Source organism: Pelodiscus sinensis, chromosome 14 (assembly GCF_052426305.1).
Source record: "Pelodiscus sinensis isolate ZL-2025 chromosome 14, ASM5242630v1, whole genome shotgun sequence".
Classification (NCBI taxonomy): Eukaryota; Metazoa; Chordata; order Testudines; family Trionychidae; genus Pelodiscus; species Pelodiscus sinensis.
Window position 1 is genome coordinate 32,701,722 of NC_143065.1, and position 17,631 is coordinate 32,719,352.

Here is a 17,631-nt window from a genome sequence, read left to right on the forward strand (position 1 = left end):
TCAACTGATAGCTCTGGCCAGAGCCAGTCATCATAAAAGCTAGGTCTGTTCCTTCTTTGTTGTGTCAGCTGCACTCTAAAACTTTGCTCCCATGTATCATCCTACCCTATAATTCATCCTTCTGCCATAAAAGTTAGACTTCCCATTCACTTCTGCCAATGCAATGCAACCCTGACACTCCAGCACTTCCTGCTATTCTATTAATGTCCTTCTCGCAAATCTGTCAATGTACCTTAATCTATGCAGTTTCTCCTTCAATTCTAGCCCTTAAGCCTTTTACCAGGCAAAGGTTTGTAAGACTACCAAATATTTCTGTAGTTTTAACGATTGGCACAGATGATTGCTACGTCATACGACTTCAGACAGCAAACTCAGTCTTCTTTGTGGGATCTGAACCAGATTTGTAGCTTCTAGTCATTACGGCTGAACGGCTAACATACTGTTCCACTCCATCTTATGGCACAACTAGAACATTATTCAGTAGTATAACACACACACAAGGATGACACCCCTCCCCCAAACACCTTCCATTTATCAAAAATGGAATGCCAGGATTTTCAGCACGTGCTAACTCCAACTATAACGGAAAAGTACTGTTCCACAGAATTGGCTTCCTTGTGGAATGGGTCTTTATTCATACTGTAATCTTAGGGTTAGTTTGTTCCAAAAGCAGTAAGTGGGAGAACTCAAGCTAGTTCTATTCTGTCATTGCCTACATACTGACAATATATACTAAAGCAAGTCTATGATTATCCTGTTCTCGGTGGCTAATATAGAAAACACAAGCATGTTGATATCACTTTCAGACTGAAATGATGTCTGCCCTTGAAGGCCAATGTGGGAAGTTACAATGTATTATACTCCTGAAGAACCCTGCATTGCATCATTTACAATAATAATATTCAGAAGGACCCACCCAGAGTAATATATTTAAAAATCAGCAAATTAGACCATTCAAGCATCTGCATGTGTCTGTTCTGTGTTTATACTAGAACAAAAATATTAGCTAAAAGCTGATATTTCAATTAGAAAGGTAACATGAGGCATCTGAAAACAGTCACAGGTTTAAAAAAAACTTCATAATTTTAAAGAGAAATATGGATTGTGTAACAATGACAATTGGGTGAATATTTGGATGACTACCAGACAACAGCCCATCAGCCTTGATGGGCCATTAGAAAAAGAAACAGCAAGACTGTGAAGTTTGGAAAACAAAAGATACCTGCTTTATGTAAATCGTATTTAAGTATACGACATTATATTGTAACTTGTTTCTTGAGTGCATTAAGCTTAGTCTGCATATTTTGTTTTGGTGGCTCAGTAATCTGCTTTGTTCTTTTTGATATCTCCTCTCTCTTAAAATCTACTCCATTTAATAAACGCATTCTTTGTTTATTTTGAAACCCAATTTGTGCAATTCATAACTGAGGGAGTATATCAGATGAGACCATCAAGGCAGGAGACCCGTCACAATAGCTTGGCACTTGCATGTCATGATGATAGTTTACTGAACTGCCTAAATCCAGACAAATTACTTAGTAGTCATAATGAGAACAATACTTTAGCAGAGAAGGAAATAGTCTCTTTCCTGGGTCCCAGGAAGCTATTGTCATAATTAGGGCAGTGTCCCTGATGGGAAGGAAGACTGCATTCTGGCTGACCCCAAAAGATGCAGTTAGATGACATTAATCCTGGATGCAAAGTGCCCAAATTAATGTGTTTTATACCTACCTCCACAATAAGCAAAAGGATTTTTATTTTCCAAATGGAAACAATGTATTAAAACAAAACATCCCTACTTTAAACAAAAAATCAGACTTACTTCTCTCATCTGTGCGCTTGCTTGTTTCTTAAATTACAGCTGGATAGAATCAAAGTGTAATTAAAAATGTGAAATACATTTGGCTAATTTATGGTTTTGCCTTAATCTCTTGGATTGGTTTAGTAAAAAAAAACAGGTGTAAGCTGTTTGAGTCTGCAGTGTACAATTATAACTCTGACACAGGCCTGGGCAAAATAGGGCTGGCGGGTCGGGTCGGGCCCACCAAGCCACCAGATCTGGCCTGCAAATGCAGCAGAAAGGCTCAGACAGCCTCCCTGCTTGCCCTGCCCCAGGCCACCACTGAGAAAAGCGGCTGCTAGGCTCTGGGGGAGAAAGAGGCTTCATGCACTGTCCTCTGTTTGGAGAACAGGCAACACACAAAGCACCACTCCTCATTCTGCTCAGGCTCTTATTCACTGATGCACCTGATTCCACAGCCTAGGGTTGCCAGGTGTCCAGTATTCTACCAGACAGTCCAGTTTTTGCGCCCTCTGTCTGGTAAAAAAAATTCAGAAAATACCGGACACGTGCAACGTCTGGTATTTTCTGTTTTTCCGGCTGGGCGTCGGACAGAAGCCTGGCAGGGACAGGGAGCGTGGCCACAATTGGCGCTGGGAGCCTCTGGTTGTGTGCAGAAGCTGAGCGGGGATGGGGGAAGAGGCTGAGAGGTGGGGTGCAATCGGCACTGGGAGCCCTCAGCTGATTGCGTCTGAGGAGGAGTGATGCCCTGGGGAGGAAGAGAAGCCCTGTCCCTGCTCCTGAGTGCTTTTCAAGCGCGTGATGGCGCTGTAGTCCAGGAGAGAAGCCCGCAGGTGCTTTGTAGTTGCATTTAGGTGCCTTCCGATGGGCTCTCAGCCAAAACTGACTGGGGTGGAATTTCTGCTTCTTTCCACTGGGACACCCGAAGACCTGGCTATGGTGGAGTTACCTTCCTACCCATGGTCCCCCCCCCCGCCATTTTGTTGCCTCGGGGTCTTACTCCCTCTGCTTTGGGTAGCAGGCGGCTGCTTTGCAGAGCAGGCTCTGCTGCCTCCCCCTTTGTTCTCTTGGTAGTAGCCACACAGGATGTGCGTTCGGTGTGTGTATGGGGGGGGTGGGTTTGGCTTGACAAATGTTTAGCCCGTGTGTTCAGTATTTTTTGGGAGACAATCTGGCAACCTTATCACAACCTCCTGAACTCATAACTCCTCCCAGATTCATAATTCCCTTCCAGACCCCACAAGCCCTCCTGCACTACAATCCCTGACCCCAAGCTTCCTTCTGCATTCAACCTCCATCCCAGACCCTGCACCTCCTCCATTAATATCATGAAAGAGTGCAGTCCTTGACCACATTCCAAAATCTTGGAGTGGCCCCCCATCAGAAATTATTGACTACCCCTCCTCTAATATTCCTCTTGTTCTTCAGGAAAAGTTCCCCTAAACAACACTGATCTCTTATTTTTTAAAAAGACACTCCCTTCCTGGGAGACGAACCATTTTAAGGGTCAAGACTAAGGATGTAGGCGAGTAGTTAGTCGACTACTTAATGGGACCCTCCTGTGGACAGGGGCTGCTGCTGGCTGGGCAGTCCGGCTCAGTCCTGGCTCACGTCGGGTTGGGACCAAACGCCGCTATGGCTCTGCAATTTAAAATGCAGTAGGAGCCAGGTGGGTAGGCTGCCCAGCTCCTATCACCTTTTAAATTGCAACGCTGCAGCGGGGTTTGGTCCCAGTGCGAGCCTGGACTGAACTGTCTGCCTTCCCCTATTGAGTAGTCCATAAAAATTCTATCGACTACTCGATTAGTAAAATAACTTCATTTTAACATTCTTAGGCAAAGCCAATAGGGACATAGTGGGGCCTAGAGTATACCACCACCAAACTGGAACTCAGAAATCTAGATTCTACTCCCAGCTCTGCCAATGGGTAGTTTTGAACAAGACATTGCTCTGAGCCTCAGTTTCTCCATCTGTAAAATGGTGATAATGATACAGACCCTTTTTTGTAAAATATTTTGAAATTTATAAATGAAAATTATTGTACAACTAAGCATTATTATTAATAATAATAATTAAATGTGAAATAAATGGTAAGCTATCTAAGCCATTAGTAGGTCAGATGTGAGTCCAATTCCTTTCTAGATGGGTTCAGTGCAAATAACACTATTCCCAGGGGTCTCTTGTCCTGGCCTGGATGGAGGGCGGGCAGTGGGAGCTGGGAGGAACTCACCATAACTTACAGCACCCATACGGAGTTCCCCATGGCTGCTGAGAGCAGTGGGAAACTCACTGCAGTTGCCAGGAGCAGTGATGCGTGCCCTGCACTTCCTGGCAGCCATGCTGAGGTCCGGAGTCACGGAGAGCTCAATGCAAGAGCCAGGAGCAGCAGCTCCGTGTATTTGTGAATTGTGCCTTTCGTGGTAGTGCCAGAAATGCATCAACTGCAAATGGCGAGGGTTTCCTGTACATCCCACGATTCTTTACAATGTATACACATGCAGTGCCACTGAAATGGCGGCAAATGACATTCAAAGCATAACACAGCACTTTGAGGAAGGGACCTTTTGACTGACGGTGCTGTGAAAAACCCCCTATTCTGATAAAAAAATTATGTCTTTAATATCCATACACAGCACACGAAAGTAAGCTTTAAAGGAAAAAACAAAGCAACTTTTCAGCTTCAATGAAAATTAGCAGAGGAACTAAATAACAATAGCTGGGTCACCTTTTTATTCAGTAATTTGGTTTTACAGCTTTCGACTACCTAAAAATTAACCTCTTTATTTAAATTTGTAACAGCAACAATTTTGCTGTTGGAATGGGCTGTTGCTTCAGTAATGAAGAAATAATCTGCCAGCCAGAAAGGTTTACTGCTCAAACTTATTCTTGAAATTTTGAGTTTTACATAACACACAGACACACACGCAGTTTTACATAAACTAAGAACAATACAGACAATAGACTGTTGGTTCCTGGCTTCTCAAGCACCTTCCTTTCCTTTAACTAGCTGTTCTTAAAGTGTGAAAGCTTGATTGGACCTTCCTTCCTAAACCCAGTCTGTAATTCCATGTGTGATCTACAGAAGTTAACTCCTTGCTTGTTCAAAAGTGACCAGGGTCCCTGGACCCTACCACAGACACTATGAAGGTATTTTTCATAATTTCTAGGGTGTGTCATTATGTGAAAGATGGAAGAATAAAATCTGCATTCTTAGCCAGTATTCCCTTTCTACCATGGAAGTTCCGGTTTGTTAGCATGAGGTTGCTCAAGAGCTCTAGTCTGCACATACTGATCTGCAATTACAGAATTATTCAAGCACTGAATTATACACACTAGTTTTTATTTCAGGATTCCTAATCAATGTAAAAAGGCATCTCCGATTCACAGAGACAGTATAGGTTGGCACCTGTGTTTTTCAATCAAATATTATAATAGAGATGTAAAAAGTTAAGTAAATAAGATATTAAATCTCTCAGAAAGCATTGCATATTTCAAGCTACAGTTAGACCCATCATGTGTGCTCTCTCTAATTTGCACAGCTAATTAGAAAACCATTAAAAATGGCATTAAGAATAAAAATGATAACTGAGTGCTTAAAAACTAAAATGGTACAGCCTAGGAGAGTGTATCTGTAGATGTTGAAAAACCAATATACGATTTCAAACTTAAAATACAGAAAATGTCCCTCCACCCCATTAACAAAATATTGTCTTTTAGCCTCACTTATTGGTTGCATGTAAATTCCCCAGATAATGATGCAATTCAGAACTCAAAACCCATAACACCAGACTGGAATCTCTCAATGTCACAAGGCCTGATAGTCATAAGCTGTTCATCATCACCGCTATTCAGAATTATTTTTAAGTATAGCAATTTACCATTATACTAGATTTTAAAAATCTGTGTTAATGGAACTTATAAACTTCGTTATGTAGCAGGTCCACAGACCACAGCTGCTTACTATTTCTTCCAGCTAATGAATTTAGGTTTTCAATTTTAACTCTGCAGATGATCCAGAGTTGGTGGTGATTACTAAAATAGGTATAACCTTGTCTCCCCCAGGCGTTAGCTAATTCAGTTAAAAACAAACACACACCCACACAACCTTCAAAATAACCCTAACTTCTGGGAACTTTAAGGAAGGCAGATTAATCAAGGTGATGGGTATTTTAAAACTACACAATCTCACAAAGTCTTACTATGTGCCAAAAAGTGGGAGGATTTTAACATTAAAATTAGAAACAGTTTCCTTTGTTTCTTTTATGCTGGTGTTCAGGACAGCATAGAAGCTTCTGGGGAAAAGAGCAAGCTCATAGATGAAAGTAAAAAATACAAGTGTGAGGGGGCCATCACCCATGAAGAAGTCTTTGGGAGAATCCTAAATTGTATTAGCATATTGGGAAGTGAAGGCCAAACTGTCTACCCATGAAAACAACTGTACATCTCTACATATCACCAACTCTCTATCCGCTGCTCAACTGAACACAATCTCAGGTATGACCTCTGGTTCACAGGGTAATTTACCTAATAATATCTGGAAGAGCAGATTCACAAGCTGCATGACAACTCTGAGTGTCAATAGCAGCTTAAAAGTGAAGATGAGCAAGCAATACTAGTTCTGCCCCAGGAAGACAGAGTTACACAGATGACAGGAAATGACCTTAGACTGCATTAATCATTCACAGAAGAGAATGTTGCAATATCGGCCTGCTGCACAGACAGCTCTTTAGAGAAGAAGGATGACAAGGCTCTGGGAATAAATACTGGAATCAAGCCTGACATTTTGCTGGAGTCTTAGGACTCATTGTGTAAATGACTCTTGGTTGCCAGCAACTGCTAATAATCTGAAGGAAAGCGTCACGCTTTGAAGATAGGGCCTCTAACGGAGGAGCTCTTGTTTCTCTGGCATGTGGTCCTCAACGCTGCGTGGGCCAGTCAGGACAATATGGGAGACAGGCAAAGCACATAGTAATGAGAACATATGTATACACACCTATAGTCAGGTACAGGCTGAGGCATCTTGCACAGATTTACAGCTCAGAAGACTACAGCTCTAGAGCCCCTGCAGAGAAGCAAGCCTTAAAATAGGGGAAATGTTAACAACCTTGTGGAGGCTACAAGAATTTCTGATGTTCAGAGTTGTGGGCATGCTCTGCCTACAGTTTCTTAACTATATTAAACAACGAATATTGGATTTCCAGACAGTGCCATCGTTCACTTCACTGAGTATTAGTACAGTAACTCTTGCTACAAGGAGTGGAAGTTTCATGCAGCAAACAGCTGCTGCAGCGAACAGTTCCAGTGTATCTCCATCCAAAGGAGAAACTGGAACTTTGGAGCAATAATCATCAGGAATCGGCAAAATCAAAATGCTCAACGTTTTGAGAACCCCCATGTGTTTTTTTGTTGTTGCTGTTGTGCACAGAAGTAGACCAAACTTTTTTTCTTCTGAAGTATCAATGTATTTGTCTCCCCACTGCCCCAAGCCACCATAATTCAATTAAAGCAACGTTTACCTGGATAAAGGGAAGCCTGCACCAACTCCTACGCACAGAACTACCTTACCATCTCCCCCAAAAAGACAGGCTAGTATAAGTGCTTGTTCATTAGGATTTCTCTCTCCTTTTTGCTACTTTTGAAGTTAACTTGGTATTTATTTTTGTCTGTCCACTTTCCACTATTTTTCACTCCCAATACATTCATGCTTAAATTTGACACTGTACGTATGGGTCTTAACAAAGATGCTAATTATCTCACCCATTACAAAGATAGCTTCCCCAATTATCACCCCTAATGTCATTACTTCACAGACATTAACCTTCCCCCCTCACCTCTTCTCTGCTCTTAAATCTGATTAGTCAATTTTATATACGTTCCCTTTTTTTTTTTTTTTGATTGTATCACTTTGGTATATATGGTCGTGCCAATTTTCTTCCACATATTGATCTGAGGAAGTGGGTCTGGCCCACGAAAGCTCATCACCTAATAAACCATCTTGTTAGTCTTTACAGTGCTGCATAGTCCTGTCTTTTATTTAGCAACATCGACACTGACACAAAAGGACAGGTATGCACATCTAACAGAATTTCTACTCCAATTTGTCTGTATTTTGATAGTGTCTCTCTCCTGCACAAATTAGTCTTCAATTTCCTAAACTGGAACTCATCGACATATGCGACTAGGATCGAGAGAGTTGCTTATTATATATTAATACATTTAAAGCATTGCAATTCATGAACAAATCTGGTAAGCAGCAGCACAATGGGCAGATTCTAATTTTTATAAACATGTCTGTAATTCAGAATCATTTGATGAATGGATTGCATGAACATTACGGGTCATTCATAAGCTATTTGCTGTGACTACCACTCTGCATATACTATGAATAGTTCTCCATTTATGCTGTGTCTTTGGTCGCTTAAAGTTTCATGATCCTGGCTGTGCTCCAGAGCTGGACTACTCCCAAACCCATGAACAGAACCCATTCTGTCCATAGGACAATTCAGGGCGGTTGCCCTGGGCCTTGTGTTTCAGGGGGATCTGGGCGGAGCAGGGGCTGGCAGTAGTGCCACTGGCCCCACTCTTCTCCGCCCCTGCTTCAGGGGGACATGGGGCCTGGGAGTCATGGGGCCCATCAGCAATGGTACCAGCCCCACTCCCACTCCCCTCTGCTTTGCTGGCTCTCAGCATTGGAGGAGGGGGTTAAGGATGGTGGCAGGTTGTCCCAGACATCTCACACTCCTGGGGATGACCCTACCAATAAACACTTTCAAGACGGCCATTCAAACAGCAATAGTGTGTAAGATATACATTTTCACCATCATTTCCACACATTTTCACCATCATTTCTCTGAAATGTGTGTCTGTTCACAGCATTTTGCATTTTGAAAACTTATTGATAGACAGAACATGGTTATGCTAATCTTTCTGAAAAGTGAGCAAACAGGACCACAGATACTATCTGATTGCATTCAGTACTCGTTCAATTGAATGTTCAAAAACACTTTCCTCTGAAAACCAAATTCACCCCTCTCTAATTGGGACCCCAGAAAAAAAAAAAGGAAAACGAAAACAAGAAAAAGCTACTGAAAGCTGAATGGTATTGATGAAAGCGTCGGGACTTTATAAACATACAGTGGATGGAGTCACAACTGTAGTAAAGAGGTGCCAGACATACAGGTAGAAGAGAGAGAGGGAAAAGGGAACCCTTCTGATTAGATTTGTAGAGCCCTGTACAGATACAAAATTTATATTCGCATCTGTATCAACAAAAATGAGCTGTGGGTATCTGCACTGACATCGATGGAGCCGGGCACTCATGGATATAAAGCAGATATCTGCAAATTTGCAGGGTTCTAGATGTGAAGTTGTATCCGCAGACGCATCCACAGCTGCAAAAATGAGCTGCAGATATTGCCATCCACATATATGGATGCAGATACCTGCAGATATAAAGCAGATATTCTCAGATTTGCAGGATTCTATAGATTTGGAAGGTTAGTAACGGGGAGACAAAAGTCCTTGTAAGGCAGAGGCCAGCTAATCATTTCAGATTTAAATAAGTTGCTAAAAGTTTTCAGTTTTACCCATCTGTAGATGCAATCCACTGCATAATGGGAAACACTCAAGAACACTGATTTGGCTTAACATTCTGCAATTGAAATTTCCTCAGTACTTGCCCTGTCACTGTAAGGGAGCCATCAAAGAACCATGCACCCCATATGCACACTTCCCTCACTCCTGCAGCTTGATGTTTCTTTTCCTTGTGACACTGCTGGCATTTTAGACTACTATGTTCTGTAAGCATACATTTTTATGCACTATATTTTGGGAAGCACACCCTATGTGGCAAAAATGTAAAATATGTTGCCATTAAATAATATAACTCCCCTCCACCACCTCCACAAACACCTTTACTAGGAGCAGACTCAAATAATGAGCAAAGCTGAGCTCTTCAGCTCATACAACTCCCCGAATAAGATAATGGAAGACAATTCACTGCTCTGCCAGGAGGAAAGCTGTGTATTCTCAAAGGTAAGCTCCCTCCATCTTTTAGCGAGCAAGATGGGAAAGGGCGAGGCTGGTGAGCTTCGTGCCCTGCCAGATTCATTAAGGGTGACTTTCCAGGATATTTATAGCACATGAGATCACTTAGGCTGAGGTCTTTCCCATCCTGCTGGAAAATGTCCGCTGTCATCTGATCTGATTTAACCAGATAAATTTAGTTTGTTAAATGCATTTCTCTGAAAGTTTGCATGAAAATCACCCCAACTTCCAGTTGCTCAAAACACAAAATGCATGCCTGCACAGCAGGTACGCCTGGATGGCTACAAATGATAAATAACTTGTGCAGGATTCTAAGCTCCAGCAGATACAAATAGCTAGTGCCAAGGTTTCAGTGCGGGCTCTCCAAAGCACTCTAGTGAGCCTTCTCATTCTGCAGCACCAGTTTTTCTCAAGGTGCCCTTTCTGCCACCTGCTATACTTGTTCTTTCACCAATCAGAGTAGGTGATGACAAGCAGCTTAACATTATAAAGTGGTCAGCTAGAAGTATAGGAGGGTGGTTGGTTTCTGCCTCTCAAGACATACCAAGATGCCCTGGTCTAGGAAATAGTAGACCCAAGGCAAATTCTGAAACAAGTTAACTCATATTTAAGAGTCTGTTCTTGTATCTTGGTTTTCACCCTTCCCCTCATCATCAGGCTAATGATGACTCAAGACTTTTGGTCCCCATAACAAGCCAGAAGCAGAGTCACTCAAAAACATCCAAGAACTAGAGCTACTACTGTCATTTACATGTAACCATTACACTCTGCACTGTAAAACTGGTCCTAAGTATCCAGAGTGTGTTTTCTGCCTTTTAACACAACAACATTGAAGTGATGGAATCACACTGGCTCTCCAACAAACCACAGTCTGCAGTGCAGAGTTGGTCAATGGAAAGTTCAGTGCTTTGGAGGAGGACTCTTTGCAGGAGAAAATGCAATGTTTGTAACACTGGATTTCACGGCCTCTATGAAACCCTTATTAGAGGCCTGGAAAGAAAGTGTATTTTCCAGCTCTTCCCTTTGCATTTGATCTATCTGCAGACAGTTATAAATTAAATTATCCCCTTTAATGCACAGGGGATTGTAGGATCTCTTGAACCCTGCTGGAAATCAACATTTTGCAAAACCATACCAAACATGTCCCTCTTGATCACCATAGCTACACAAGGGGCCTGATCCTTCTTATCTCTGCATCTATTTCCAATTACCTATCACTGGTCACTACACAGGCAGAACTCCTCCCAAAATTGATGGGAATTTTGCCAGGGTAGGTCATTAGAATCAAGTCATCTTACTGCTATGGGGGTCTTGAGATAGCTCTACCTTTCCAAAGATGATGTCATCCATCCCATCACCAGGCAAGGAGAAGAATTCAGACTCGCTTCCGGTTTCTCCTTTCAGGACACTCTGTGATGAGGCACAGTCTCCACTCAGTCCATCCTCCAGGAAATTTTCACATTCTAGAAAAACCAAATAGAAAACCCAAATGAGTTTCATCCTGGCCTTTTCTTTTGCAGTTACATGCATCCAATTTTCATTTGTGCTGCACAACAATGTACAAAAACAAATTCAACACCCGCATTAAAGAGAGTATGGCACCTGCAATTGATTGTGCACATCAGCACTGGACATGTCAGCCAATTGCTTTTGACTTATTTACACATGTGTAACCCGTTTTACACACAAGTGTTTGTGTCACATCTGGATGCCCCTCCCAGAAAATCAGAGTAGATTTTTAACATTTTATTCAACAATTCAAAATTTCTTCTTAAGACCTCTTTGGATATGTCAACATAGTAGATGGGAAAGTGAATTCTAGTGCAGGCAGACACTCACACCAGGTCTGTCTGAGCTAATGCACTAAAATTAGCTGTGTGGCTGCAACATCACAGGCAGCAGCTTGGGCTAGTACAATCCCATCCGAACTCCTGGGTACATACTCAAGTGCCTAGCCCAAGCCACTGCTCATGACTGTGTGGCCACATTGTTATTTTTAGCACACTAGCTCAAGCAGACCTACTGCATGTGTGCGTATGTATATATCTCCAAACTGGGAATTACCCTACCAGCTTCTCTACAGATATTATTTAAAAGGCATCAAGTGTACAATCTGTGTAAAACAGACATGCCATGTAAAATATACATCTGTATCTGTAGTCTGAGCTGCCAGTACATATATAGTGCACAGAGACCAATTCTGACCCCACTGAACTCAATAAGGGGCTTGCCACTGACTTAAATAAGAGCAAAATTTGGCCCATATTCAGTAGGCTAAAGCACATGTAATTGAAATGTGTGCTCCTCTCTCTCAGTATCAGAGAAAGTCAATTCAATTTAATCCTTTAAAGCCAAGGTTAGGATGTCTTTAGTTCTTAGCAGGACAATCTGAGGATGAGTTTCCCACGCCCTCTTCCAGGATGAGAGAATTCTGCTTGGTTTTGGAGAAAGGTCGATTCTCTTAGGAAATTAAGTTATTTAGAATTCATGTATTTTTAAAATTTTGTGCACCTGGAACTTTGACAGAGACATTTTATAAATTAAAAATAAATTCATTTTAATCTAATGCATGTTTCCTGTGCTCATAAATTGCCCCTACCTTTCATTATCCTGGGATTGAGCAGAGACAGCATGAACAGCTAGGCTACGTCTACACTGGCCCCAAATTCCGGAAAAGGCATGCAAAGCAGGTAAGTCAGAACAGGGAAATCCGCAGGGGATTTAAATATCCCCTGCGGATTTAAATAAACATGTCCGCCACTTTTTTCCTACTTTCAGGTAGGAATAAGAGATCCTCCGGAAAAGGGCTTTATTCCGGAGGATCGCGCCAGTCTAGACGCTTTTTTCCGGCTTTTCCCCAAGCCGGAAAAAAAGCGGCGGACATGTTTATTTAAATCCGCGGGGGATATTTAAATCCCCCGCGGATTTCCCTATTCTGACTTACCTGCTTTGCATGCCTTTTCCGGAATTTGGGGCCAGTGTAGACGTAGCCCTAGAATACATACAGCTAGTTGGAAAGGGACCGCCTCCCCACATACATTTTTTCAAAACTGACAAAAATTAGTTTTTGTTGAAAAATGTCAACATTTTCACAGAAATACTGCAAATCTGAAAAAATCAAATATCTTCAGCCTTTGGCAATCCAAAAATGTTTAGTCAAAAACCCTGTTATTTTATTTGATTTTTTTAATGGAAAAAAACTGAAAATAATTGAGGAAAGCAGGCACTTTATGAACATTTTCATTTTTACAAAAAACCAATTTGCCATCAAAATAATTTTTTAATAAATTATCTTCATCCTGGCCTAACTTGGGCAGATAAGCACTTTGACGGTATCTGCTTGAATTAAATGTTTATTCACTTTTAAATTACATCTAGTCTGCTCAACCCTCAGCTGCGTCATACTTACACTCTGTGTAGCTGAGGTAGCTTTGGGGTGTGGAGAGTCACCATAAGCCACCTTTTTTTTCTCTCTTAGGCCTGCCTGATGCTCTACTTCAACTGTAAGGCTCTTGGGCCATAGACCAGCACCTAGCACAATGGGGTCTTGAACCGTAAGCAGGTGGCCTACGTGCTACAGTAATGTAAACAATATTATACTAGTTATAGCTGGGTCAAAACTCAGCTCAAGGAATAAGGAATGAGCCCACTCTCAGGGGAAACTACTTCCAAGTAGGCTGCCCTACAAAGGCCTCCTATGAGCCCATCCTCACACTGTCTTAAGTCAAAATTCAACTCTATTCTTAGCTGAGTTAGGGTACGTCTAGTCTGCGGGGTTTACCGGAGGTATCCCGGAAAAACTCTGCCGTGTCCAGAGAACGCGTTTGCTCTTCTGCTTTTTTTTTTTTTTGCGGAAGAGCAAACATGCTCTTTCGGGGAGCCCTGTATACCTCGTTCTACAAGGAATAATGGCTCCTCCGAAATAGGAGGCTTTTCAGCTATTTGGCCCCATCCTAGAAAAGCAATCGGAAAAAGCTATGCACATTGTGGAGCGCAATTTACGTAGCTTTTTCCGAAAAAAGGCTCTAGTGTAGTCCTAGCCTTAGGGGAGTACATTCAGTGAGTATGTGACAGGAGACATGACATCAAAATGAAGGCTGGCTGCACTGTAGAATCTACTGAGTCACTGAGGGATGACTACATTGTGGTACTGGCATGTTTGGCCTTGGGTGGTGGTTGGAAGAGTGCATCAAAAATCCAACAATCCACTCCTGGCACCAGCATGGAGCCATTGCATACAGGAACAGCATGGTTCCACCTATTTCCATCTGTGTCTCTTGGCTACTGCGGATGAAGAGATCTTGATAGTTTCCGGGCAAAAGAAGAATAGTGGAAAGTTCAAAGAGAATGGGGAAAAAAACCCACCTCTTCTGAAAGCACTCAGATGCAATGAATGCTTCCCTAGAAAACAGCTTTCCACTAGTGGTACTTAATTACACTTGAGAAAGAAAGTAGGACTGGAAACACCAATATTCCAGAGAAGAGTTTCCAAACCACAGAGAAGAGGAAAAGTACTTATTATACTAGGTGTGGCTGTTCCCCACTCCTTCTCCCCTTTCAGTAACCTGGAAAATGTGAAACTTTTCTACAACTTTGTAAGGGAAAGGAGGGAAGAAAAGGAAAAGGAAAAAAAAAAAGAGAGAAGCTATAACTGATTGTGAGCCAGCAGCCCAGACAATCCAGCTGGCAGTTTAACAGAGCATGTCCACATTCCAGACGGAAAAACAAACAGACTCAGCGACATTATGATGGAAATTTCACAGGGAAGATCCAGATTCGCCAATGGACGGATACCTCGCCCAGAAAATAAATCAGAACAGGCACTAAAAGGGATTGCAGGGCCAACAGAGGGGCATGAGAGGGTGGAAAAGGAAGGAGTTCCTTTCTTTCAAGAAACAATGAGGGGAGGGGCAGGAGGAACTTGACACATACCTCATCCCAGCTGTGCTGAGAACTTTGCGAATCCAAAGGCAGTGTGGAATAATTTTATCTCCTTTTCAGGGGCAATTTATTGATTAAAATAAACTGCACACATGTTGCACAATTTGGGACTCCACATTCCTACACCAATGATCTGATAAGCCCTGGTGATGACGATATGGCAATGTCTTAACAGAACTAGACTGATGACTCTCATCACGTATGTATGCACAGAAGGTACATGACGTATGATTTAGAGTTTAAACTCTGCTCATACGTGTGTGTATCTCTATGGAGATAAAAATAAAATGATACTAGGTTCATTTTTATGTGAAATACAAATCAAACCAAAAACCCACAGGAAGGGAAAACTCCAAGCAGTTCAACTGCACGGAATTACCACAACATCATCACCCTCAAAGAGGGGGAAAAGTTAAAGGAGGGCGAAGGTATAGCTCTTTAACTGAATGCTTGCACTGACATCCATGGGAAAAACCATAAATTTCAATGCATTCAAGCAGCCTCTATGGCTTTATAAGAATTAGTATTAAATGAGAACCTTCCTACAGGTGTTGTTTTTAATCTACTATATATTTGCGAGAGAGTTTGTGAGCAAGCAAGCAAGTCTGTCTGTCTGTTCAAGAACTCCTCCTAAACAGTAAGCTCTAGAATGACCAAATCTGTTGTATAGCTTTCTCTTATCATAACTTCAAGCAAGGTGAGGATTTGACTGTTCAATTCCCCCACCCCATGAGTAAGGGGACACATAAAACCATACAGAAAAGAGGCAGAATCACCAGGCAGGTGAAAGGGGATGGCTGGGGTACTCCCCTCCAAGACTATCTGAGCCCTGAGACTCCTAGCCCCCAGGGGTCCTTTAGAGAAGGAAACACTGTTGGCTGCTCCCCTTCATCAGAGTGCAAGGGGACAGTGCACAATTTGCTCCATTCCTCAATCTGGCTGGGAAATGCAGGGGGTAGATGAACCTGAACCTGTCCTAGCTGGGGACATGCACCCCTCTTCCAGCTGTGCCCGCTGGAGCTGCGCCAACCATGGAAAGGTGCTTCTCACCTGGCCCCAAAATGCTGTGGTGAGAGGCTGGGGTAGTCCTCTCTCCCCAGGGCAACCTCCATACAGAATCCCTCATCCCCAGTCCCACCCTGGAACAATGATTCATGTGAGGAAAAACAAAAATTAATTGAGTTAATGATGTGAGCAAGACCAGGTAAATCTTCCAGTGATCCTATACATTTTAAGCAAGCTCTGTCTCTATCATAAATTTGATAGGACTCAATTCCATAATGAATTCTAAAAGTTGCTAAATTAATGTCTGCAGAACTCTACTGGTTTCATCTCCATCCCATTGTGTCAAGACCTTTGCCTAAAGGGGAGTGAAACACTTGGATTCTTTCCTATTCCTCCTTCCACCCCACTGCATTGCTGCTGAATCAGAGGCTACGTTGCTACTGTGATCCTGGAAGTTTTTGCACAGGAATCACAGTGATTCAGAAAGGGGTGGAAGTGGAAGAGCTGGAGTACATACGCTGGCTTCAAGGTGGTAGCACTAACACTCCCAGAGTCCCATCAACAGCAGATTTGGTGTGCCCTGTTTTCATTATTTATGGAGTGTGATATGTGTCAAGGCATTTAACGAACACCTGGAACATGCAGGCTGTGCCCTGAGGAGCTGAAAATCATTTTCATGGAGGCAAACACAATACACAGGGAAACCACATATGCAGAAGATGGCAAACCACGTTGGAAGGTCTCATGAAAGGACTGCAATTGAAAGAGAAGGCTGAGTGTGTCTTTGGAGTGTTAGGATGTTCTAAGAATAGTGGGACACATGAAAGAAAATGAAGCTGAGGGTGATTAAAAGGAGACAAGAGAAGCAACTAGGAGACAGGATTATCAGAAGAGATGTGAGGGTGAAATTGAGATGGATTTTGAAAATGCACGTAAGGAGCTTAAACTGATGTAATAAGAGTCAGAAGGCAGTGAAAGGACTGGTGTAGAGCCCTATATAGATACAAAATTTTGTATCCACATCTGTAGCCACAAAAATGAGCCACAGATATTCACATCCACAGATTCGGATATCCATGGACGTAAAGGAGACATCCGCAGATTTGCAGGGCTCTAGATTGGTGCTTGCTACTGCCCAGCTATCTGGGGCCACTCAGAAATGGAATGATTGACTGTTTAAATTATGATTATCTCACTGATAAGGTGGATTACTCTCAAGTGTTACCTTAGAGAAAGTCCAGTTTAAGAAGGGCTTTATTTTATCTACTAGGGACCGGGACCAGAACCAGAACCAGAACGGAGACAGACTCTTGTCACATAATTGTGAGAAGTTCTTTTGTGTGCGTCTTGCAGAGAGAGTGAGACTCAAGGCTATATCCTCAGTGAATAACACAACAACTAGTTTTACGTAAGCCTCTCCAATTTTTAAGGCAGATGATGAAATGCTGCATGAATGAATGCATGAGCTTGGGCAGACACTAGCCTGTCGTCACAATTCATCTGGACAGTTAGGCTACATCTACACTGCACCCGCAGCTTGAAATAAGCTGCACAATTTGAGCTATGCAAATTGTGCAGCTTAGTTCGAGTCAATTTTGAAATAGCTTCTTTCATAATCTGGTGCTGTCCACACAGCACTTAATGTGAAATAATCGCTATTCCAAAATGTCCCTTACTCCTCGTGGAAGGACGTTTACAGGGACGTCAGAATAGCGAGCCTATTATATTTCAAAATAATGGGAGTGCTCAAAAGACATGGAAGTGCTATTTTGGGACACCTCCAGAATCCTGAAACAGTGCAGCAGTATAAACATAGCCTTACACTGTCATCTCATGAA

The 17,631-nt window shown here is 42.3% G+C and overlaps 1 protein-coding gene across 6 annotated transcripts in view; it reads right to left on the minus strand.

Moving 5' to 3' along the window:
- The window catches only part of AKAP13 (A-kinase anchoring protein 13), a 378,791-nt gene that overhangs the window by 89,573 nt on the left and 271,587 nt on the right, over window positions 1-17,631 (minus strand). For all 6 annotated transcript variants that reach the window (XM_075897025.2, XM_075897027.2, XM_075897026.2 and 3 more), the window contains exon 13: window positions 11,174-11,310. In XM_075897025.2, the coding sequence (XP_075753140.2) occupies window positions 11,174-11,310 (137 nt within the window). The remainder of the gene's footprint in view (window positions 1-11,173; window positions 11,311-17,631) is intronic.